Source organism: Anopheles maculipalpis, chromosome 2RL (genome assembly GCF_943734695.1).
Source record: "Anopheles maculipalpis chromosome 2RL, idAnoMacuDA_375_x, whole genome shotgun sequence".
Taxonomy (NCBI): Eukaryota; Metazoa; Arthropoda; class Insecta; order Diptera; family Culicidae; genus Anopheles; species Anopheles maculipalpis.
In genome coordinates this window covers 12,132,861-12,159,256 of record NC_064871.1, presented here as the reverse complement: position 1 = coordinate 12,159,256, position 26,396 = coordinate 12,132,861, and the positions used below count along the sequence as shown (strand labels likewise).

Here is a 26,396-nt window from a genome sequence, read left to right as displayed (position 1 = left end):
CTTGGTGTACTTGCCAAGATCAATCCCGGTATTTGGAAAGAACTACAACGAGTGGTGAAAGTGAGTGAGTGAACGAGCGAAAAAGAGAGAGAGAGAGAAAGCAAGAGAGAGAGTGTGTGTGTGAGAGAGAGAGAGAGAGAGTGCGAGTGTGCGTGTGAAGGTGTGTAAGGTAATAGGGCACAAAGAAGACTCACCGCAACTCGCGAAAGTCACCCTACAATTTCTACTACTAATTTTACTACACAACTACCACTTGTTACCACTACACAGTACTTGTACTACTACTACTACTACTACTACCACCACTACTACGAACCGCAATCTTCTTCCGAACCGATCGTACCAACCAGTGTGCAGCGTACGAAGACATTTGACAAGCGCCTTCACCATAATGATTAGTAAGTCTCAGCGTGCTCGCTTGTGGTGTGACACTTCCCTGTACTCTATGTGTATGTCCTTCTGTGTCTGTTCTGTCCTCGTGTACATCTTCCCGGCCTACGGTGACTCACTGGCACAGTGAGCTCTACCTCTACCGTTCTACCTCGCCTAGCAGTCCCGTACACACGTGTATACTAAGCGTGTCCTTCACGTTTTCCTATTTTCACGTTCTTCACCTTCATCCACATTATGTACCCTTCTTTATCTATTAAAACGCAACTTTCAACTTTCAGCTTGGTGCCCTTCCACCGCCATACTCAGCTTTGTAAAGTGAAACCGACCAGTTAAAAAGACGTTAATTCATTGCATCCCAATCCCCAAACAGGGGCAAAGGATGAGGATGATGCTCTTACCTTCGTGTCCTCGCCTTCCATTTCGGGTTTATGTGGGGGGAGGGGAAAAGCTTATGGTTTTATAGACATCTGGACCAACCAAAAAAAAAAAAAAGCGAAAAAACTGCGTGCCAAAAAAGGGTACGAGGCAGATAACTTCAGCGGCGCGTAATGATGATGATGACGACCCGTCGTGATGATGATTGTACATATATATGAACTGAAAGATCTAAAGGGACGGTTACAAAGGGCCATCAAATCCAGGCCCGACCCGAACCAACCCCGCCAACATTCTTCACCGGGGATCGGGGTGGAAGCGTGTCGAAAGGCTTTCCACCTTTCGTCGGGCGTACGTAAGGAGGAAGAATAACACACACACACACACAAAAAACTCAAAGTCACACGGACCAACAACCAACATCTCCCAGAAGAAAGCAGATCTCTTTATCCTTCCTTTTTGCCCCTTCGAGCAAAACCCACATGCTGCTGCTGCTTCATAATGCATGCACACGCGGTACAAAGCAAAGCCGCCGGCTGGGTTATGTTGTGGGGGTGGTGTTGTTGGTGGGCCAAATTTAGCGCACAAGCAGAAGCGGAGTAGTTTCGGCGTGAGCATTCCGACCGACACCGGTTTAATACCCTTCATCTTCTCCGGTCTCCGGTCAGATAAGAGAAGGAGCAGGGTGAAAGGGTAAACAAGATCCTCGGTACTTATGCTTATCTCTGTGCAGTGCAGTGCGTGTTATCCTTGTATCCTTGGGTGCGTGGATACAACGTACACCGGTACGCAGATCTTACCTTCGAGGGAAATAAGGCAGGGTATAAAAAAGTGGACGCTTTTTTTTGTCAGGGATGAACAACCGATGGGGGGTTTTTGGCGTGAAAACTTCGTAGTCAAACTTCTCAGATGGAGGATGATGATTGTAATCTTGTAAGACGTTCGCTTGATCAGTTTAAGACCGCAATAATCCGATTCTTGGGGGCTGTTCGGTAGTAGAGCTGATAGTGGCACTAGTTTTCACACGGTCGGAGTTCAAATCTCTTCTCAACTTCTTCTTCGACTTCTTGGCTTACCTCCCAGATCAAGAATGGCCATCAAATGGCTCACTAGACTTGCTGATACCACATAGTTCAAAAGTCAGTGCTCACTACGGACGAACGGTCCGGATTGGTTCGGGACCCCGTGTGAGGACTTGCGCCGCTGTTGTCTCTACTATCCACATCCTCTTCTGTCTGGCCGTTTGTCCAACTACGGGTTATCGATAAGTTTCGTAAACCATTAGTTGACCGGCATTAGACTTCAGGAAGTCGTTAATTCAAGCATTACGCCTTACGAGCCATTTTTAGGACCTTTTTGATTGACTTGAAACTGAAAAATTTCTAATGAGGTCTGCTCAATTTTAGTCTCAAAGTACATGAGTTGACAAAATGACATCTCCTTTACAGACTTGCTTAAAGGGGGCATACTATACCCATTGCCAAGACATTATTATATTGTTGAAACAGAGTATCTTCAATTTGAAGAGATGAAGATTCATTTTTGAAGGGTCTGAAAGGCTCACACAACATCCACTTCCACTCATAAATGTTGCTTGTTTGTCTGGAAGTGTCTGAGACCAATCAAAAGTACATCTGTGGCAGATTTAATAACAAGATCGTCGTCTGTGATGATCAGTTTGATAACAAAGGGACAATTGGTGATTCACATTTTAAGTATATTACTGGCACGTTCGCCTAAAATTTGATTTGTTAGTGTCTCTCTATGGTTCCTTTCCAACAATTTAATTAAATTATATTATATTGCTAGGACTTTCATCGTCTTCATGATCTTTCGATATGATTACCTCGAGAGTACTTGATCAGCCATTTCTAGGTTCCTCATCTTTATGTTCAACTTGAGTTGCTGGAGACCTCTTACCTTTTGATGCTTGATGTCCTCAGTAACTCTTGATGCTTGATGCCTCAATTGCTCTAAACTAGCAATTCAACTTGATCATCAAATGGCACACAGCATTTGATGATCGATGTAAAAGAAGTGTCCAGCTTCTCAAACAGGCACCAAACAATTACGCAAGTTGCTCAACCCTGTCGGGTACACCGCAAAAAGCGCAAAGACAAACCGGGGTGCCGAAATTGAATGACGAAAGCCTACCTAATGGTTCCCAAGAGGCCGCATCGGCGTAGGAAAAAGTGTAATAGACTGAGACGAAAAATCTCACATCACACACACACACACACACACACACAATCTCGTCCCTCGGGAACGGGGTGAAGATGTGTGGGGTGCCACCCTTCCCGTTTCACCTTCCATTTCGATGGAAATGAATACATGAATATGCTACTAGCTCAGCAAACCTTATCCGAAGCGTGTCGAAAAGGACTCCGGGTGTCTTGGGACAGACTGTGTGTGCGTGTGTGTCTACGAAATGAACCCCGTTTGTTGCCGCGAATTCAGTGTTGGACGGTTTGGCACCTGGTTACAATTTGTCTACTGCCCACCCACACACATACGCACACGGGGGAGCTGCGGGAGCTTTCATTCAATTTACAGATCCTCGTTGACGTGGTGTTTCACCGTTCAGCCGTATCCTTATGGCCTGACTTGGCACTGGCCTGATCAAAATTCATTTCCCATCTTTTTCACCTAACCTTAACTCTATCTCTCTCTTATTTTTGTATCTGGCCCCGTTTCAGAAATTCAAAGACCCATCCCGTGTGCTTTTTTTTGCGTTCGTTCGGTTCGTATGGCAAAAACTCAGATTCGCCCGTACCCAATATATTTCCCTTTTTGGACGCTGCTGGGCGCTTATCAGTTTGATGTTCACTTCATCTATCATCTGATTAGTTCGGTCCGAACCTTTCCCCTCTATCCGCAACCGAAAAAAAACAACGATAACGAAGTTATTACTGAGCACTCGCACATAACGACCGCAACCGAGCCAGTTGCCCGGCTCGACGATAGCTGTTACAGGATTGGGCAACCGTTTCGCAGAGGATTCTTCCGCTTCCGTTCGGCTGCACAAAGTTTCGCCATCAGCCATCAGGATAGCAAAACTGACACTTCCGCACGGTTGCCATGGACTTCGCAGCACCGGGTTGATAGCACGGGTTGGCTCAGGAACACGAACTTGTTCATTAAACTGTTGCTCGAAGGCTCGCACTCGCTAGCCATTCACTTGTGTCCGAATGTTCCCGGCAAATGTCAACGCCTTCGGTCGCGCGCATGGTGGCCGGGAAGGCATGCTTCGAGATGTGTCGTCCTGTGCAACAGTGTGTAGTGTGACCGAGTCCTGGGTTTGGGATGGTACGCATACATCCGTGTGTGTGTGTGTGCGTGTGGACTGTTCGTGGTTGTCGACAACGGTTACGACCAGAATTTTAAACGAATATCCTCTCTCTCCCAACGACTCATTGCCACCATTACGCACTGATGTGCGCTGGTACGGTCCATCTTGTGGTTAATTCATTTCTCCACCATCCGCGCCAGGACTCTTCTCCAGTGGAAGAGCGCTCTGGTACTGTTCCGCTTCAATTAGTTATCGATTCTGGCAACCAACAACGCGCTTTACGGCATACCGAATCCGAGAAAGAGAGAAAAAAAAAAAACAGTCACTGAACCACCCATTAGCCTGTCATCAGTGTCTGACCGAGAGCGAAATCATGTTTATAATTTTCGCACCTTGCCATTTTCATCGCTCCCGGGCAACTCTGGTATGGCGGGTGTGGTGGAGAGGGTAGCATAATCATTAGCCACACGGGACCCAGCAATCCGCGCGACCAAAACACCCGATTTGTGAAAACTTTTTCCGTTTCGGTCGCGCGGTTCCATAATTAGCAGGAAATGAGGTTATCATGGGGCATATCCTTGACGAAAAACAGTCGACAAAAAAAACGAAGAAAAGCTCAAGCACGATCATTCTCTCCAAAAAAGGACTCACCGAACTGTGCAGTAGACGACTCGCCGGTTCATCGTATCGATTTCTTGCACATTTTTTTTTTGTCCAGACACTTTCCACAGCGGCTTTTTGGAGGTTGTACATCCGGCGGCACAATGCACTCGCGAGAGTAATGAGCCGTATGTGTCCGGGTGAGAATCTAAACCATTCCCGTCCTCTGCTGGCAAAGTGGCTGGGGTAAGGAGGCGGCCATTATTAAAAGGATCGAATATTACATAACCTCGAAATAGCTTCTCGTTTTCGGTGCTGACGCCCGGAAGGCGTCGTTACGATGTGTGCAAGGGTGTGGGGGTGTCCTGTGATGTGAAGAGCTTTTTATTGGTGTGCTCCTCCTCAAACACACACAAACACACACACACAAACACGCCTATTGACATACCATGATCATTCGGACGGCCTGTTCCAACCGATAAAGTTCATTAGTTCCGGGGAAGTAACGGCATGCAAACAGTTCCATCGCTTGAATTAGCAACGACGATGGCAAGCTACGGGACCACCCGGATACTCTCGGACAGGAGCCTGAAGCACACACACACACACACACACACACACACACACACACACACACCGGTTCCTAGTGATGGGCAGTCGGAATTCTAACTAACTTGTTCCGATTTCCGTTTTTGAAATCGTAACGGTGCGAATAGCGCCTAAATGTCTGCAAAGCGTTACACCAGTTGGTGAGATTGAACAGCTTGTTTTCCGAGTCGTGGAAAATGGTTAAATTCATTCGAACAAAATTTGGCGTTACCTTGAATTTAATTCAAATCACATGTTTAAATGCTTGTTCTACTGCGGTGTCTAGGGACCATTTTAAGCAATAATTAATAATCAATATTTTAAGACAATTAATTTAGATAATTTTGACAGCTCCCAGTGTTGCACATAAATTATGCTAGGGGCTGCTTTCTCGAGCCTTTTACCCAGAACCGATTACGGACTTTTTTCTGTCTGATTTTTCCCACGGTGTAATAACAAAAGTGGTTACCGAGAGTAGATATTGTTTCACATTGGCCACATTAAATTAAAGTTTGAGAGGAGTAGGTTTGAATCTTCTACGAACATTTAATTTTCAAATCCAATTCTTGACTCGAATCAAAAGCTCTTGAAACCGCTAACTGGCTTCTTTGGCTTAATTCACCTGTAGATCTTGATGCTCCGAATCGTTAAAAGAAACTTTAGTCAGTGAAAGGATGAATCCCTGTTAATTCATTCTGAGTTCGGAACAATTCCGGAAATGATTCCTTACTGAATCACTAATCTTCACTCCGGAACCTAATGCAAAAAATTCGACACTATCTGGAATCGATTCCGACAACAATTTGCCCATCACTTATACCCACTAAAACACACACACATACAGCGTCAGTTATGTAAGTGGTGACAAATACGGAACGGGGCAATATTAAAAGCCCTTACTAGCATCATCTACCAAGAGGGCCGAATTTGACGAGTGACCGGACAGTAAATGCGTCCGTCCGTGTAGGCAGCTTCCGGTTCCGTTTTCAAAAAGGGACATCCCCCTTCCCCCTTTCATTTCTGCTTCCAAACCCCCAAAGGATCATAATCAAAACATGCACACGGTGCTCATCTCGCTCACGAAACGGCCGGAAGGCAATATAAACCTCACCGAAAACGTGGGACAACATGGGACATCAATAAAAGTTGATCCTTTCAGCCCGGGAGCCGTTCCGCTTTGATCACGATCGCTCGCCGACTGACTTGGGCCTCGGAAAGCTGGTCAGATTTTAATGGTTTGGCACAGGCAAGGCTATTTATAACACCCCGAAGGGGTTCACGGCCTGTCCGATTCGTTGGTCGATGGATTATTATGAGCAAAACTTGTGGAAGCCCACGGAAGGATATTTATCTTTCTTCACCATTTCGTATCGAATCGCAGAAATCCTGCCCTGCCCTCTAAAACGCGAATTGATCCTTTCGTTACTACAAATAATCATCAGCATCACGTCGTTCCAAAATGGTAAAACCCCATAAAAAAGAGTCCTGTGTGTGTGCGGTTCATTTGTTCGCATCGCGTTTTCGGTTCCCAATCCTTGGATTTGCCGGAGGACTCCAACAAAGCCCAGGGCTTGCGGTGGAATGCGTCAGGATCGCCGCAGGCGAAACAACCATGACGGGGGAAAGGTGTGAGATTTAATTAATTTAATCCGCTTTCCGGCATATTCCAGCCCGTTTGCTTCTTCCACCACCAAACTTCCTGGTGGAATAGCTGAGCCTACCCGTGACGAGGTAGTTGTTGAATTTGCATGACTGTTCCCCCTCACAAGCACCTCAATCGGTTGGTTTGTTGAAGCGAAGACCGAAAAACGCGATGCAATATGGGGTGGTTCCTCCACATTCTAGGTCGCGGTGGGTGTTCTTTGCTGGAGTTAAATAATTATTCCGAATGTAGCGTGGCACTTCCGGCTGGAACTCTGTCTTATCTGCCACGTCGTTACGGGTTGCAGAGTGCAGTGGATTATTATTACGTGAGAGCGTAGAACGCTATGTGTACGGGGTGGCTCTGTTTGTTCAGAGTGTGTCTTTGATAATTCTTTAATCATACACCGCCGCACACCACACCTAAAGCTGTCTCCCAAAGTGTCAACGCGTGCCGTATCGCTTCGGTGAAGGAATTTATGAAATATTGACACCTGTGTCACACATGTGTGAGAGCCATGCCCTGTGCTGCACGTCGGTCGGAACCGAGTCAGACACAGAGTCCCCTATCCGGGAGCCGACTAGTATGTGATGCAGCTTTTAATATCCTCACACTTCACACTCATTCCGGTACGGCTGTCAGCGTCCAGCGTGTGGCAAGTGACGTGACGAGTGTTCAGGCCAGCACCATCTGTCCAATCTCTTCCCAGCACGTACGTGTATCATTGTTTCGCAACGGCACACTGCACTGCACGGTAGTTTTGATGGGATCCGGAAAGAAAGCTCATTCCACGGGGCGCCCGGACACGGCCAGACAAACGATTGCCCAAGTGCTCTTTTTCCGCATCCCAGTGTAAAGCTGGCGGGGTAGTGCAGAGGGACAGAATGTACATCTGCTTTTCCTAATTGGCGCAGCAGAGAAACAAAAAAAGAAGAACGGCTCTTGTTCGTCATGCAATTTGACGAAAGCACAGCACACAAGGACACAAGGACTCAAACTAGCAGCAAAAATAAAAAAAATGGCGGAACAAGTGCAAAAGCGACCAGTGGACGAAGCTCGGATGAAGCAAAAGCAAGCTCCAAAAGGACCACCAGACGAAACGGTCCCGACGAGTTGAGTGAGGGTGAAAATCCCAAACAAGAAATAATGTCCTCCCGGCAGCAGCATTCCTCCTCCATTTTGTGTGTGTGTGTGTTTTTTTTTTCTATTTCCAATTCTCCGACAGTCCTTGAAGTTCATCGTAAGCTTTAGCTGTAGGAAGAGATGAAATAGAAAAAAACAAGACGGAGACACTCCGCGCACCGAACGTTCCGAAACCAGCAATAGACGAGGAAAAACCAGGAACCATTCAACCAGCCGACTGAGCCGGGCCTGAGCCGTACTGAAGCCAAAGAGCTTGAAGAAATGGCTGTCAATGGCATTTGTGTGTTGGCCGTTTAGTGTGTGAGCGCTCGGCTTTGTTTTATCTGCCTGATAGTATCACCACCATCAACGGCCATTCCTTCGGTGTCTCTGTGTGTGTGTGTGTATGTGTGTCGCTTTACGCCGTCTTTTCGCGGTTGCTTCCTTTCCGGCATTTGGCTGGCGGGTGGACCTACAACTCTCCCTTAGTACACCGAGATCCCCGTGGTGCAACAAAACCATCATTTCGTTCAATTCTTCTCATCGGTTTTTCATCCGCCCGCCAGCGATGACTCCTATAGAGAGGCTTTCAATCGAATTGTGGAGAGTTTTTTGTTGTTGGTGTCTTCCCGTACATGAAAGTCGTTTACCGGAGGGAAGGGTGGATGATTCTGGTCTCGATGGAACTGCCGAGGCACGTACCGGTTTTGCTGAAGCTCATGTCTCGATGTCTTGCCTTGTGTGTTTGTGTGTGTGTGTGTGTGTGTATGTGCGCACGCGTTCATTTTGCGAAATGTTCCCAGGGTTGACATGCCAGACAGCCCTTTTTTACTCGCGCCCGTGGCATATTGCTGGGGAAATGCTTTCTGACAGGTTTGGGCAAAAATGGCGATGCGGGGACGATGTTCGGAGGTACTACAGCAAACGATAAACGAGGAAACGCCGGATGACAGATCGATCGAGCAAGCCGTCAGATTAGTTTCAACTTGGATTAGAGGCTGTTTTTGGTGCGGAGCAAGCAGTAGCTGAAAATCGTCGGATGCACACGAGGAAAACAATATTCCTCCTCTGCCAAGCGGATATTTCGCCATATGGTAATGCTGAGGGAGCCTTAAACTTTTTAGCTCGCTTGAATTGAGGCTCGGAAGAACGAATACAAGTAGTATACGTAGCGAAACAAATGACATCACACCATTATTAACAGAACAGTGGCCTAGTTAGGTGGCTTCACCTAAGGCGTACAACAATCTGTGGTGTTTTTTAGGTCACTTCTTGAATACGACAAAGACCCTTTTCTCTTTACTCTAGGGCTCTGGTTGTCTCCCTAGCGTTGTGCCTCACAGTCATGCCCTTTTACTCTTTCACTATTTATAAATACACACACACACACACCGGAGGCACCCTGATTTAGTCTTGTTGCACACCCATTATGACTTAAGAGCACTTTTACTTACCTTGTGACTTGTGGGGAAAATTGTTGGCCGTGGTTTTTGCGGCTTCGCCCGAACAATAACAGGCCTCCGCCCGGCCTTCCGGCTCACATCAACGAAAGCTCACCCGGTATGTGTGTGGATGATGTTGGCGCGAACGAGAACGGTTTGTCCTCGCACTCAACAACCCTTATATTGATCAGGAACAAGTGGACATCAAATCAAGTGGAAATGGGAATGGGGCTCAAAAGGATGCTTGGAAATATTACCGGAAACTCCTGCTTCCCGGATGTCCTTTGTTGGTTATTAGTGTTAGTGTTAATATTATTGTTTGCCGTGTTTGGCTTCGAGAGCGGATAACTTCCGTCCTCCTCACGGTCGTCCATTATTTTCACGGGGCCGGGGGTGACGTTCGACAAAAAGCTTCCGTAAAAATAACATGCGTGTGTGTGTGTGTGTGTTTGCTGAAAAGTTTGTGTGCCTTGTTTGTGCTTTAAATGTTTGATGAAGTGTCAGTAATAGGAAAAGTTTTCTTTTCCGTCTATTCTGCTGACGATGACGATGATTGTGATGTTGATGTTGGGTCACACTTTGTAACACACACACACACACACACACACACACACACACACACACACACACACACACACACACACACACACACACACACACACACACACACACACACACACACACACACACACACACACACACACACACACACACACACACACACATACACCAATTTTGTTTAACCGGAGAGAGGAAAGGTTTCATCTGCATACTACAGTGGGGTCTAAGGCAAACTAGGACGGATTGTACTGGGTTTTGGATTAGCAAGAGTGTTCGGTGTCCTGGAAATATTGAACGAACAAACTAATGCGGCGACAGTAGAGATTTCTAAGAATGAACCGACTCAACTGAATCATATCGTAAATTGAATCTAATCATAGCTCGTACAAATCTAGTCAAAGTAGTAGAATCTAATAGCTATGAGAGAAGGTTCAAAAGTAGTTTTAGAAACGATAAAATAGTGTGGTCTTTAGAATAATTTCCAGCTTCAACAAGATTACAAGATCTTCGACAAGCTGAGAAAAATTCAACACGTGTTAGAGCATCTGGTTGACAACACTGCCATCCGTGTACTGCCGTCAAAAGATCCATAAAATACTTAGATAGATGGCGAAAAGTTTTCCGTCATAGTAGGACAGCTACAACCTAAGTCAACCAATATATTAGTTGGCCAGATTCTAGCGGTCATGATGATTTGTTGAATGAACGTCTAGAAGAATAAATAATGAAATAATAAGTAGATACCTTTGGGCAATCTGGTCCTAGAGACGACAGTGGTGCCGGTCTTCACACGGCAGGGCCAGAGTTTAAATCCCATCCGGACTATATGGCCGGTGTGACCTAGTAGAGGTCGTTAAGCTAAGAAAACGGAAAGTTTGTGTCTTCGTAAGAATTCTCTGTAATTCTTGCTGCCCCATTTTATCTGCTAGTCAATGTACGCGTGTGTTCCCTCTTGGGGATGTTGACTTTAGTACACCTTCAGAAGACTGAGGCTGCGATTGGTAAGATAGGTGGTTTTCCATTACTAGAGAGTTCCTGAGGGAATGCCAGGCAACGATAGATAGCAGTGTGACAATTAATAGAAAAGTTTTACTTAATGGCAGCTGGTAGAGCTGTTCACTAGCTGTAGAACCTCTTTAGACTTGTTGATTTTAGACTACGAATCAATACGTTTTGCATCTCTCTTTACCTCACTCACATTCATACTCTTTCTCTAACTTTCTCTCTCTCTCTCTGTCTCTCTTAGTTCGTAGTGTTTTTCCTTGCTATCCACCTATATCCCATCTTGCTTACCAGCCATCCCCGTTTGCATGCAGGCCCAAGTAACGTTTTGCCATATATTTCCCTTAACCCTTTTCCAGGCATCTGGTACAACAATGAGTCTAACCTAGATTGGGTCCGCAAAGCTAACCGATAGTATAGAACCTACCCTAATAAAGGGTTCGGAAGAAAACTACGCTATCCGAGGAAAGTTAGCAAACAGCCGCCACATTGCCCACAACAACCGCAACCAACATCCTCCAAACCCTCACCGCAACAGCATCAGCAACATCAGCAGCAGCAGCCGCCGCTTCATCAAGCCGATCAAGCACCGCATTCCAGCACCTCGCAGCAGTCCTCACGCCGCTCATCCCATCCACTGTCCCAACCACAGCCGTCGTCGTCGTCGTCCGGTCCCACCAACACCACACCATCAGGCGAGCCGCGGGCCGCACCAAGTCGACGCAACTCGAAGCAACTGCAACGCGACGAGCTGGCAGCCAAGATGGGCAAGCACGACATGAAGCGCGGCATTTCCCAGCGATCCTCGGATGCCGGTGGTGAGTGTGTGTCTATCAAACCGTCTGTTTCCGTCTGCAGTGTGGGGGTGTGTATGTGTGTGTGTTTCCTGCCGTGTTCCCGGGAAAGGCGCACCATCCACCAACAATGCGGAAAAGCTTTTTTCCTATGACTCTTGTTTTTTTTTTCTTGTTTTATTGATTCGCGATTGTCGTTTTATGTGTCTTTTCTTTTTCGTTTTTGATTTCGCGTACGGGATCGCAACTAAACCGTCCCCAATATGGCTGATATGTGTGTGTGTGTTTTATTTTCCTATCCCTTCTTTTTTTTTCTTTTTTTTCTTCTTCTTCTTCCCGCCGCCTTGTGCCTTGGGGTTGAATTATGTTTGCTGCTTTGTGCAAACATGCTACTACTTCACTTCTACGCATCTACTCTCACACACACACACACACGCATACATACACGGTACACACGATCCACACGGTTAGGTTACTTCACCCGCGGATGGAGCACTTCTGGAGCTGCGCTTCGCAGGCAGCTTCCATATAAGGACACAGTACGCCAAAAATGGCTTCGACTGCTTTCGGTCGCCACCTGTTCCAGTGCTTTGCTGCTACTGGTCACAATTGGGGTAATTGGAAGCTGTCGAGCTGATACTGCTGTGCGCCGCACGGGCGAAGACGAATGTCTGGAGTGTTTCCTTCTCGTTGAGGAGCATGAACAACCGTTTGAGCTAACGGTAGAAGCGAGCAGCGATCGTGGTCTTTCAGTTCAAGGCCCTACCGAACTGGCCGTTATGGTGCAGCTAATGTTTCCCCCAAATGTGACCTGCTCTTGGGCTCACGCTGGAGGGCTAGCAAGTGATCTGTACGCACTATACGACGAACAGCTTGAAGGACGCTGTATGCGCACCGGATCAACGCACCACGAAGCGGACGCAATCGAGCAAACGTTCTACTGCTTCCATGCGAATGTCCTACTGGAACTGTGCAAGTTGCGTAAAGAGACGGAATTACGGCGTCTCGAGCGTCTATCGACACAGCGCACCAAGCGTGACTTCCATCCGACGGGCTGTAGCCTTAACAATCTGCTTTCCACCAACCGGAAGGTGTACGAGTTTGGGCTAGAACACGAAGGCCTCAAACCGACGTCCCAGATCGTGCTCAGTACCATATTCCTCGTGACGGATGTTCTATCCGAGTTCTACAATCGTCGCATCGCCGCCAATGCTAATGGGCTTTTCTACGCCCCCGGACGTACCGGTGGTCCCGGGTCCGAATCGGGATCCACCAAAAGCAATCCTCCAATCGAGGTAATACTGCTGCAAACCATCAAGCATCAGATCCTGCACAAGTTGGGCCTTCGGGAGCGTCCTCGTCTAACGAAGCACCTCAACAACGAGCACGTCTTCGAAGCGTTCGATCGTATCTACGGCAACAAGATTAACATCGGCAACACGTACGCCGAGGAGCACTACTACCGGCGCTATCTCACCGCCAACCTATCCTCCGACCTGTCCGGAGACTTTGTGGATGCCTTCTTCCGCGGGCCGGACACGACAACCGATCGTGCCAATCAGCAGCAGCAGCAGCAGCAGCACCAACAGCAACCTCAACAGCCCGCTGCCAGCCAGACAGCAAAGCAGCGTACAAAGAGCAAACCGGCCGGTTCCGAGCACGGTGGCGGTGGCAGTACCGGCGACAAGCATAATCTGTTTGCCGGCACAAAAATACTGTCCTACGCAGAGAAAGGTTCGTCATGCTGCTCGGATACACCAAGTGAAGACACGACCCGAAAAAAAAAAACGGTCTTGTCGTGACTTCCATAAAATGATATGTGGGTCGTTGATAGCACTGTTCTACAATGTGCCGCCAAAAAGCAAATGCCATTTACATACCGGCTCCAAACCATTTCGGTTGATGGAGTTGACGTACACGCTTAATGAATCTTAATCACTCGATACGAGGACTGTGTTTGCCAGCGGGTGGGGGTGATCTTCTCTCTCTCTCTCTCTCTTTCTCTCTTTTCCAGCGTTTTCTATTTCTTCACAGCACACAGGACACACTGTGTCCGAACCACCAACAAGACACACCACTCACCCTCCACCTTTTTTCACACCACTCTCTGTCCACTCTATTAATCCAACTGTGTGAACAATTGTCAAATAAACACCGACCAGTAAAACAGCCACACTGTAAGTTGCCCTGAAGGCTTTTCTTTATCGTTTTTTATTTTTTTTTGTAGTCGTGTGATATTTGGTGCTTTCCTTTGTCTTCAACATTATGTGTATACCCTGCAGATTGATCCACCTTAGTAGCTCTTCTTAGTACGGCTGGTACTGTTTGACCAGGACGCCATCTGAAATTTGCAGTGGAAGTCTTACTAATCAATTTTGTACTTATCTTTACAGAATCTCCCAAGCATTATGGTAAGTAATCATACTGGTTCCGGGGTTTGTTTAGTGATGGAGTGGTAGATGTTTAGAGTTCCTTATACGTTTTTAGATATAGAGAAGATTATACTGTAGAACAGGTTTAACATATTCTAGTAGTGTTGTAGCGTTGTGTGCATAGTATACCGATTGATAGCGTAAAATATTCATTGATCATTCGTAGCTTCAACAAATTTAGTTGGCAAATTTACACAAAGCGTCAGACGAATAGTGCAAGATGTGAAGGATGAAGGGTCGCCGAGTGAGTATTAACCTCATCGCACGATTGTTACGATCGTGAGAAGCCCCTGCTAATCCTACCCTAAACTCCCCAATCCAGGTGGTATGAGCCGGGAAGAACTGATCGAGACGAACGAACGATTGCGAGCGGTCCGGCTCCGTTTGGAGGAATCGTACGATACCGCCAAGAAGGCACTGGTCAACCTGATGAACAAATACGGTGACTCCAAGAGCCAGCGCAACATCTTCAATCGCTATCCGATGCTGAAGCTTATGATTAAGGTAGGGTTGTAGCTAGAATTCAGAAGCTAAACTTCAGCTGAGACGCTCGTCTTGCTTACTTCCCGTGCAGGATGTGATCCGGTTGGAAACGCAGTACTGGACCCTGGTCGAGATACCGAAGCAGGAGAAGCTAGAAACTGTTCCGGCCTTCGTACTGCGTGCCTGTAGCATTATGGAGAAATCGCAAAAGTCGGGCGAGGGTGTGAAGACGTCCGCCAAGCTGGCCGAAGAAGCGGCTGAACGGCGCGAACGAATGGAGCGACTCGAAAGTATGCTTTACCCAACCTGTAGCCCTAACCTTTAAACGTCACTAATGCGTTATCCTTTCCAGCAATGACCACGGCACAGATCGAGCAGGAAAACACGCAGATGATAAACGATTTGTATCGTTTGCTGAAAAAGTACACCGGTCTAAGGAACTTGATTCGAGAGCTAAAGGTAGGGTTCTCTCGACGATTTGAGACGATCGATCAAGGATCGAAAGGATGATTCTATTCCCTTCTACCTACAATTACAGTCCGAGTATGGTAACTCCAAAATCTACCCAATCTTCCCCCGGTACACGATGCTGAAGGACATGATCAAGGACATTATGCACGATCCGGACTATATGGAGGTTTGCCACGAGGTGGACAACTGAAATCACCAGAAATAAAACCCGCTCGTCATCGAATCGAATGTCTAGATCGGTAGACTCTCATTACGATGAAGGGCGAGTTTTATTGGGATGCGTGCGCGACGATCGCTGTCGATGCGCGTTTTTTTTTTATTCTGTAATTTTCTTCACTCTACACGGGAGAACCGGATGTATCGGATATCGGAACGGTGTGGAATATCGGTACTTCCGCGACCGCTAATATCAGGCTGTACAAAAACAACGGAAAACCCCTTGCGCCATATCTTCGAGACGCTGCAATACACATGCTCCATATCATTAGTTCGCTTGGTAGATCGGTTGGGGATACCAGGACACCCAGGATCGCCCCGGTACATCGCATCATCGCTTTACACTGGATTGGCGCTGTTTTTTTTTACTGGGGAATACAGATGCTACGTTCGCTGTAAGCAGTTTGGCGAATGTTCGCAATGTGAATCAACAATCAACAGGGCCTTAGGGAGGGGATCAAAGTCACACCCAGTATGGTATTGGTGTGGACACAATCGGCAGTATCTCGAATAGTAAGCTCTCCTGCTCCCCTCCTGTAGGATGTCCTTTCCGGTGTTTCTTGCGTTCTCCTAATGCCGTCATTTTGTCAGTTCGTACAGCACTCGGTAATGGCGATTAGGCTGAGGAATATGCTTATAGTTTGATTGTTTACACCATCCGCCGATCAACCGCTTATTGTATAAGGATTTGCATCTATAGGCAATGTGCTCTAGAGTATCGTACGCTTGTTTTCATTGTTTATGGACGCTGATGCTTACACCAATCTTAGCGAGTTCTATGCACGTACGCTATGGCGGATGGAGGTTTTTTTTTTTAACTACCCCTTTCGGAAATTCCCGCAATCTCCACGAGCTCTAGTGTAGTGGGGATCGTTTTCTCCAAGGAAATAGTAGGAATAGAAGAAAAAAATAACAACAACAAAAATGGAAAAGGAAAGATTACTTACAAAAGGTAAACATTGAAACAAATAAAAAAAAAACAAAACATTGATGAAATGACCCACCTATCTCTACACGAACAATGTATTCAATACAACAAAAGAAAAAAAAAACAAGGAAGCATAAGAAAACAAAAAAAGGGATGATAAAAGAACACAACTATTTTTGCACAGATAGTATTTACATATTCAATCAAATTTTCTTTATGCATTCCTTTCAATCACTGCTAGGCACAAACACACACATATACACACACCTACCACACACACACACACAAAATCATCCAACGTAGACAACAGAAAAGAAACAAACACTTAGGACACTAACGACGTAGCCGACACGCCGAACACGTGGAACCAAAATTGTGGCACAACAACAAAGCAAATGAACAAATTAGAAGAAAAAGCAAAGAAAAAGAAAACGGAGGGAGAAACATAAAATCAAGGAACACTACATTAGGAAACACTAAAAACCTAAAACATTTACTAAAGCAAAAGACCAATTCAATAATACAAAAAAGAAAAACTCATCACTATACAACGGATAGCGACAAAAAGTGAAGGGACGAAGCAGAACAAAAATATAGTCAAAAGTAAAGTTAAAAAAGGAAAATAAAGCAAAACTATTTGCTAAAATCCTTTGCCGTTACTCTCAATGTGCATAGTTGAAAGATAAAACAAAAAAGGCTAAGGAGAAGATAAAAAAAAACTAGGGAAACAACTACCAGAATAAATTTAACAGATGAAACACTATTGAGAGAAGAAAAAAATACACATTTGCAAAACATTTGCGACAAGAGGGAAAACCGTTGTCCCCACAACAAACGTTGCTTTCCGGTATTTTTCCCGTCGTTTTTTTTTTTGTGTGAGTATTTCAAACCACTTTTTGCCAGTCGCGGTGCCAAATGGGCTGGATCTCTTTAGAAGATGAATAACAAATTTGATACAAAATGACTAAAGTAACAAAAAAAAAAAACTAACAAACAAACAAAACTTTAACACAAAACACACAAACACAGGTGGTCCAGTGCATCGTGAGTAGAGATGGGAAAGGCATAAATAAAAAAAAAAACACAGACAAGGAAACACTAACGCACAGATTAAGGACATAGACAGAAGAGGAACAACATGAACATACATACACAAACAAAACAAAAAACTCGTACAGTACGCCTTTTTACACACGAAAGGAAGTAGACAAGCGTAGTAGTGCAGTAAGGTGAAAGCAACAGCAGATAAGAATGGTAGTAGATGACTAGAAATTGTGGTAATTTGTCGACAAAGCATCGTAACAGGCAGACAGCAAAAACAAAACTAGAAACAACCAAACCAAAACAAGCAAACAAAAAACAAACAAAGCAAAGGAAAATAGTAAACTCTGAAGTAAGAATATATTCAATATTAGCTGTGTTGTTTGGTGGGCGGCCATAGTGTGACAGTTGTGTGGCGCGGGGACGACCCGACCAGCCCAACAAAACAAAATATTCGTGGATAACAATAACGTAGATAGAAATCAATAATAGTGATGTATGGCAAAAGAAATGAAAACACTCAAATACACACACACAAAGAAGAAAAACACAAACCCACACACGATAACCTCTTGAAAAGGGGTGAAAAACGGAATGGATAGGAGGAAAGTGCAGACAAAAACCCTAGATGAGCAAGGAAAAACACTACCCACTGACTACAACACTGACCCACTCCTATGTGAAGCTAATCATCAGCATTAATGTTACAGCAGCTCAGCGAATAGCAGCAAGCAAAGTAAAGCCAAACAAACAAACAAAAAAAAAACAGATGCATGTAGTTATGGAAGCGAGGCACGCCATAGGAATCGTGCTAATGTCATTTGTAACCCGGTATGTGTGTGTGTGTGTTTGTGTGTGTGTACGTGTGTGTATTTTCATCATTTACTACAGCTCAAGATGCTTACTTAGTGGTGTAGTGTACGAAGCCTAGTTTTTGCTTCTATGACACTAGCACTTCTTCTAGGATTAGCGACCTCCTGAGGCCATATGCTGAATATCTAATGGCTTAAGAGACTTGTTGATACCACGGGGAAACAGTTGGGATCGGATTTGTTCTCTGTTCCTGCTGTGTGAAGCAACCAGCACCTACATCATCTCGAGGATAGGCCGGTACAACTCGGTACAATGTTTGGAGATTCGTAAGAACTAGTGATGGATTATCTTTGGTGCACATACGTGAATCCGGTTCCCAGCCTTCCTGAACCGTTTGGAACCGTCCGAATCTTCCGTTTGACCGTTGGAAACTCCTCTGTAATACGTTGGAATGCCAGTTCTAACCAACCAAGGTGACGCAAATTTGGTGCTAGTCTCCTTATAAGGTTCCTGACGGTTCCGGACGACTTTGGACGGCTCTAGATGACTCCGGACGCATCCAGCAGACTCTCGAAGGCTCCAGGAGAATCTTGGAACCGTCAGGAACCAGCTTTTACGCCAAGTTTTCCCAGCTCTTCTTCTTGTTGGCTTAACGACCTCTAAGGTCATGCCGGCCATCGAAATGGCTTTCTAGACTCTGCGACACCACGTAGTTGGTTAGTCAGTGCTGACATCGGGGGACCGGCGCCGCTGTCGCCAACACCACCAGAACGCCCCATTTTCCAGATCTAGACAGCTCGGACAATTCATGCAGTCATTGTTTTAAACATGGCGCTCTTTTTCCGTTTTTAGCTAGTTGGTGGTCTATCATTTGGCAATGACAAAAACTATCACAAAAAATCGAAGTTTTTAAATTCATTGGCTAGTCCATCAGTGACTAAATAAAAATCGAAACAACTGTGCTTTTCTCTAGTGTCTCAAACCATCACGTCACGTATTATGTGACGAATTTGTAGGTTATGAGTTGGCCACAGTCGTACGGTATCCTAATAGCATCTGCATTTATGCAACCATGCTCGAGGTCAAGTGAAACCGTAAGTAGACAGCTGGAAAAGACATGCAAACAGGCACACATACACACACACACACACAAACACACCCAAGTAAATGACCGATCGCTCCCACGTTAGTATCGGTTGAAGCATGCTTGCAGTCTTAAGTTTTGCATCTTTACACACCTTCGGCGTAGTCAAGCTTCACAGTCACAGTTTGTATTAGCGAAAGCGAAAGATTTTGAGACCCTAGTACCAGGCGTACCCAAGTCTTGGTAAATGCAAGCAAACAAATGCATTTTTTCTTATCTTCGGGTTGAACTATAGCAGTATTGCGTATAGGAATTGTTGAGTTTGAATGTTTAAAACAAAACCGAGCTCCAAACCAGCACCGACACACACACACACACACATACAGTCATATGCATTCAAACGATAATCCAACCCTTAATTACTAATCTCCCCCACTAAAAAGAAAGGCTCGCTTCACTTAGGTTTTCTCCCTGGGCAGGAAACAAACAGAGCATTTAGAGTGTTGCATTCCAAAACTTGTACATACGCAGCATTGTTGTATAGTTGTGCTTAAGTTTGGCTTATTGTGAAAAAAAGAATTCAAACGCGACCCGACATAAAAACTGACAAAGCAAAAGCACACCCAGCGCACTTGTGAAGAAAATCAACCAATATTATATTATACACACGCGCGCGAACGCTAGCAACAAACAAAAAGAAAAAAAACGTTGAAATACTAAAAGCAGATGCGGTGAAAAATGGCTAGTCCAGCGGAAACAGAAAGCGAAAAAACTCAACACAAGCGAACGGTAACATCCCGTGCTTCATATTATTAACATTGTCGTAGCAATTTGTCAAGCCGCCGAAGAGCCGGACGGGCATATTTATATATATACACATACAATATACATATAGATATATACACATACTCTTAGTTGATATTGATTATTGACATTGGCCACTGCGAGCAAAACGTCGTGTCGTGTGCAGCCGTTTTCGGTTTCGTGTTTTTCAGTTATCAGTTGCCTAGTTCTGTTCTGTATGCGAAAATCTTCTTGCTGCGAAACAAATAGCCAGAAAAAAAAATACGGAAACTGATGTGTGCGAGTGTCCTTGGAGCACCAACCCCACCGTTCGGCAACGGACTCTCTCCCCACGATATCATGCTCATACCCACCGAAACAAATTGTGTGCTCTAGGGTGTGCAGTTCGTCGTCCTAAGGGCGGTTGGAAAATTGCGACCAGCGCGATGCTTTAGGAGACTGCGGTTGCCTATAAAACCAGCTCATCAATCGCTAGTGAGTCATCAGCGATTCGATCACACAGACCGACACGCACAAACACACCTTTTTTTCCCCGGTAAGATTAAGAATCCCTTGAAGGGCATGGATAAGGTGACGCTTGGATAAGCGCTAAGTAAATGATGTGGTGTCCGGCATCAGGTTTGCATTTGTTTTTCGCGAAAATATTCTTAACTTGTTTATGCTTTTTTTTTCCTTTTTTTTTTGTATCTCTTTCTCTCGTTCTTAAGCTAAGAAAAAAAACCGAGAAATGTGATAAAATACCAAGAAAAAATACGAAAGTTGTAAAACCTTCAAAAAGACGTTCAAAAAACGGTGAAAATGGATCACAAACTGCACGAAATCGATCGATAAAGACGGTGGAAAGCGAAAGGAACAAAAAACAACATCACAATAAACAACTAAACAAGGGCACGTTAGGTTGTACGTGAAACGTTACGCATAACGTTCTTAACGGCTTATATGGAAAACCGAGAAGCCAAACACACACACTGACACAAAGCAAAGAGAAAAACTGAATCAAGACACGGATGAAAGCACTTGAGCACACAGACCGGATAGACAGTGAGCAGCACCGCGCAAGGACTGCATCATTCGACACGCTGATATTCAAACCGGAACCGGAAGCAAGCAGTTGAAACAAGGGAAAACCCAAATTTTTCAAAAATCTCCGGGAAAAATGACAAACAAAGCAATGCACTTGGTTGTGTAGCATCATGGAAATACTTATTTTCGCTTACGTAAGGATGCATTTCATTTCTTTTTTTTTTTTCAACGTTTTGCAATTCTTAGCGATGAAGAGAGAAAGAGATTTGAAGGATTTTTTTGGTTAAATTTTGCTTTTTTATATTTTTTTGAAATGATCTTGTCTTGAACACTTGAAAGTATGCTTTTACAACAAGATTTTCAAATTTGTATGGCACACCATTCAAGCGCTTTCGACTCGGTTCGTTGAAGGCTATTTTCTATTCCTTCTCCATTGAAGAATGTCCAGAACGCAACCCACCCACATCTATCTATCTTTCCCACCTCCCAGAGATAAATGAACAAATTCGCTCAAAAACATAGGAAAAAGGTGCAACAAATCTCAGACTGCTCAGTACAATCATACAGAAAATGGACAGCTTGCAAGCATAACATTTCCATGCTAGGAAAACCCTTTTCCAACACACACACACACATAAAAACACACACAAAAAAGGAAACACCCGTACACGATCGTAACCAGCCAAGGGTGAAAGGGAGTAACGAGTGAAATAATACTGAAAAAAAAATTTCGGCGAAAGGCAAATTTATTTTCCTCTATCTGGATGGTTAAAGAAGCAAAAAACTATCACGGAAACAAAAATACTAAACAAAAAAAAACTACCTTCAAAGTGAATGAGAAGCAAGACAAAACACATAAACACAACAAAAAGAAAAGAAACAAAAAAAAAAACTTTGAGATAAACTGCACAACTGAAACTATTGGGAAAGAAACAGAAAGACAGAAAGAGAACAAACAAGAAAACAAAAGATAAGAAAGCGAATAGTGTAACACGGTTTTACCAAATGCCGCCCATCAAATTCCTATCAACTCATCTAAAAATAATAATATTAATAATAATTATGATAATAATAATACTCTTCTATCCCACACCATGCCGAAAAACAAGGAACAAGACACACAAAAAAGGTACGCACAACAAGAGAAGAAAAGAAACATAAAAATGGAAAATGATCACACAAACAGGAGAAGAAATAGGAGAGAAATGTGAGTGTTCTGAGCACAATACCATGAGAAGGGCGAAAAGATAAACGTGCATGCAAGCAACGGAACAGAAAACAGACAGATCAAATCAGATGAGAACAAACAAAAAAACGATTCTCGTACATTTCTCGTGTAATTTCCAATCGGTACTTATAATATCGAACTGCCGTGTTGCGATATGTGTTTTTTGGTTTAGTGTTTAAAAAAAATACGAATTTTCCGTTGTTTTTTCCAAACACAATCTCGCAGTAATACAAACGCAAAACACAAATACATATACACAAACACACGCGTACATCGTCTTTGTAATGATGCGTATTTACAATATTTAGCTGAATAAACATGTTTGCTTGGTTGAAGCTTTCGGTGGTGTGTGTGTGTGGGTCTATCTTTTTTTTTTTTTTTGTTGCCGACGTGTAAAGGATGACTTTAAGGGATGCAGGATTATTAATGGACACTCGGGATCGGAAACGACCTGCTTCCGATACCATTTCATTATCGATTGTGATTTCGATTCCGTTTTGCGTATCGAATCTGACTAAGGAACCAATTCCGGAATCAATTCTAGAGTAGATTCTTGAATCAATTTCGAAACCAATTCCTGATCAGATTCCGGAACTCAGATTGCAGAATCCGGAAATTTTGGACTCGCTTTTGGACTCGATTCTGACCAAAATAGCATTTTGCCCATCACTAATGCAGGATGCATCGCACTTCCGCCCCATTTCTTGGTAACGGATGTCCGGGTTATGGTAAATTATGGCGGTGTCTACAGGGACCTTGTCATAAAAGACAACAGGTAGGCTGCGGAAGGTCACAGGTAGTACATTAAGGGAGTGGTGATAATAAAAGAGGTGCACATGGGATTTTCCCCGGACTCCGTAGCTTTATGACCGGCAAAATGTGCATCCCACGTAAGGCGTGAGAGAGAAGCGTCTCCGAACACAGTGTAATCTGACACCTGACTGGAGGGTCTCTGCGTGCGTACAGGCAATTTGTCGGCAAGCAAATCTAATCTCCTCATCCACAATAAAATGGTGATTTGCGTCCCTTGACTCTGTTGGCCCTAACGTCCCAACCGCGAGACGAAGGTTAAATGCCTACCCAGCAATGGGAACGGTCATCCGAAAGCTGACTCTTTTACGCTACCCTTACTCATGCCTATCTCCAGCAACCAGCTTATTTACATTTCCAATGTACCAAACTGCGGGATTTTGTGAAGCGAAGGCTCGACCTGTTCGGCTTAAGCCGAGAGGCGAAATCTTATCAGCATCCTACGTACCCACGATGGGGGTACAGTTTAAGGTTAAGTTCCGTGTTCAAAATACAACTAGCAAACAAAATAAAAATGGAAGGCTTGACACAACGACCAACGAGTCAATCCGGTAATCGGGTCCGTTTAGGAAAGTATCAGTCAGCAGGGCTTATCTTTTAGTGGACAAACCCTCTCCGAAACTGATCCGATTTGAACAAAACTTTGTAGCTGGTAGACCCCTCTATCGGTACCGGTGGTAGGTTACTGTTTGGGCTTAGGCTCACGTTCGCCTATACACATAGGCGAGGCTCATGCGGAGAGTAGTAATAATAAAGCTTGCTTCTGGGTGTTATTTTACATCCAGCTCACTCACTTTCCGCGATAGTTTCCGATGGCGTCCACTTCATCATAAGCAGCTCGAATGTCTTAGTTTGTTGGTAGTTGGTTGTGTGTGGCTCGTTTTTCAGTATGGTAGATGCTGAGCGTGAGAACGTGTCACCTAAGTTATTTGAAACAATTACGACGACACTGTATGATGGTTGTCTAAACTTGATCTAAACTCCTTTTAGATTGTGCATACAGGCGGACCAAAACTGATGATTGCGAGTTGAGCTTACGAGCTTCGTCCAAGAATTAGGAATTACATTCAGACGACAAAAAGTGGGCATAAATATCATTATGACGAATTCGAAATGGAACAGAGTGTCTTTTTTCCATTCTAGATCATCTAACAAGTATCTTTTTACCTCCTACAATATCCAGTAGTGATTGCGATATCAGATGAACATCTCTGAATTAACTTCGTGCTTCACAGAAACGAAATGAAAACATGTAATTTACATTGTATAAGACAAAGTAAATCCCACGGTCTTGCGTCACGTAGCTCTGAGCTTTATGCGACGATGTTTGTGGATCACATCTCATCTGAAAGATCAACTTCTTCGTGGCTTAACTGACCTTCTAGGTCATCGAATGACTTACTAGACTTGCTTATGCTGACTTGCGTTGTGTGGTTGTCAGTCCGGTTGGGAACTGAACTCCGGTACAGTCGTGTGAAGTCCGATGTCTCTAACGCCTGTTCTCTCGATCAGTATAGTAGCTCCAATATATGGACAGCCGGGTTTATCAAATTTTCTAAGGCAACGTCCTTGAAGGTCGAAGTCTCCAATGCACAAAACTTTGCTATTGCCCTTTTTAAGCAATATTTATGTCTAACTATCTTTTCAGGGAATCATTGGAGATACCCGCATGCTAAAAAGTTGTCTTCACACATCCGACTTCATTAACCTTTAACAAACACTTGGCAGCAAAAACGTTACCAGTCAAAACAATAACCCTCTGTACCTCCGTATCGCTGTCAACATCAAGTAACGACCATGTCGTTAATGGCCACTCCCCTCCCACGTCGCCAACCTTCTAATCAATGTTGCGAGGAAACATCGATTCCTTGCTGCACACCACCATCCCGCTTTCAGCAGGTTCCACGCCGTCTTTTCCAAAGGCGGCTTCGATGTTTTAAATTACCAAACACCGGTAAAGAATGCGGGCCCTCCGGACATTCAATTCCGATACCGGCACATGGTGAAGGGTGCCGTTGAGGGCTTTCCTTTTCCAATTTTCACATCTTTCCAATTCTAACAAGGCGCGCTTTCGGACATCGTTTCAACGATCGCCCAGACGGCGTCCGTCTGTCCAGCCAGGTTCTTCGCTTGGACAACGCCCACCCAAAAATTGCCAACTCGCGTGCAGGCAGGGTCCTGTCGTACCCACCCAGACTTGATGTTCGTGGTAGTTACATTGAAAAGTTTAAAAGCGAAATCCACCCCCACCGGCCACGGTCTGGATAAGGAAAGTTTGTTACTTCAGGTGAGTTTTTTCGTTTTTTTTTTTTTTCAATATCGACCGTTAGTGACACGTGAGAGCGTATGCTGGCAAAAGGGAAAGGGAGAGAAACCCTTAAAACAAAACAGATGAATTAAATTCGATTCGTAGCCGGGTTGCACATGCATGAGTGCAGCTCTCGGTGGTGGGGGATAGTTGGTAGGACACTGTACCTTACAACGTACTGAAGAATGAGGGGAGTAAAGAATAAGGGTGGAAAAAATAAACAAGAAGAAAAGCACCACTTTGACCTGCCCTTGCGCATGAATGGAACGGGAACGAACGGTGTGTTTGTTGGTCCGTTGGCGGTCAAGTGGTTTTCGCTGTTGTAAATGGAGAAAGAAAATAAGAACTCACCGGATAGTGGAGCGAGAAGCCTACCACACGCATACACGTACATGTCCTGGTGTGTCCCCGATCACGCACAGCATATGCAGCAGCAGCAGCAGCAGTATGGAGCGCGTGGGTAGTTGCCCAACAGCGACACCACAAATCAACCTCGGGCCGTGTTCCAAAATCCAACCAGCCCTGGCTTGTGTTGGAGGCGCATTATGCTGGCTTCAGCAGTTGGTGACGTCGTTGGCTCGGGTATTGGGTACTATGCCCTCTCATTCAACCTCATCATACGTCGTGTTCCCCTCTCCATGGTTCTTACCGTCCCGTCTTAGGTCGTTGCGACACTGGAGAGTGTCAAAGGCGGCGTCAGAAAAACCGGGTTTACCCTTTTTTCTCCCTCTTTCTCATCACCACATCTCCTGAACCACCGGTAGATCGTTTCGCGGTCAGAATCGACGTATTTATTGCTCCGATCTCTCCGCTTCCGCTGCGACCCGGGAAAGCCGCCCGGCAAATGTAACGGCACGTACACGGCGCCGCTCTACGTAGCCGAACACACCAACACAAAACCGGCACACCGGCACAGCATAAGTCAGTAGCAGCAGCAGAGCGAGCAA

The 26,396-nt window shown here is 44.9% G+C and overlaps 3 protein-coding genes across 3 annotated transcripts in view; 1 reads left to right on the top strand and 2 right to left on the bottom strand.

The window, feature by feature from the left end:
• LOC126560096 (uncharacterized) overlaps nucleotides 1-26,396 on the bottom strand; it is a 428,080-nt gene that overhangs the window by 72,326 nt on the left and 329,358 nt on the right. The window lies entirely within an intron of this gene.
• Nucleotides 1-26,396, bottom strand: part of LOC126557104 (V-type proton ATPase 116 kDa subunit a 1-like) — a 263,661-nt gene that overhangs the window by 211,102 nt on the left and 26,163 nt on the right. The window lies entirely within an intron of this gene.
• Nucleotides 11,674-15,465, top strand: LOC126558857 (uncharacterized). The gene is made up of 7 exons (XM_050214935.1): nucleotides 11,674-11,832; nucleotides 14,202-14,219; nucleotides 14,407-14,484; nucleotides 14,563-14,744; nucleotides 14,815-15,013; nucleotides 15,076-15,182; nucleotides 15,262-15,465. Exons 1-7 carry the CDS (start codon nucleotides 11,778-11,780, stop codon nucleotides 15,382-15,384), a joined length of 762 nt encoding a protein of 253 aa, XP_050070892.1. The 5' UTR covers nucleotides 11,674-11,777; the 3' UTR covers nucleotides 15,385-15,465.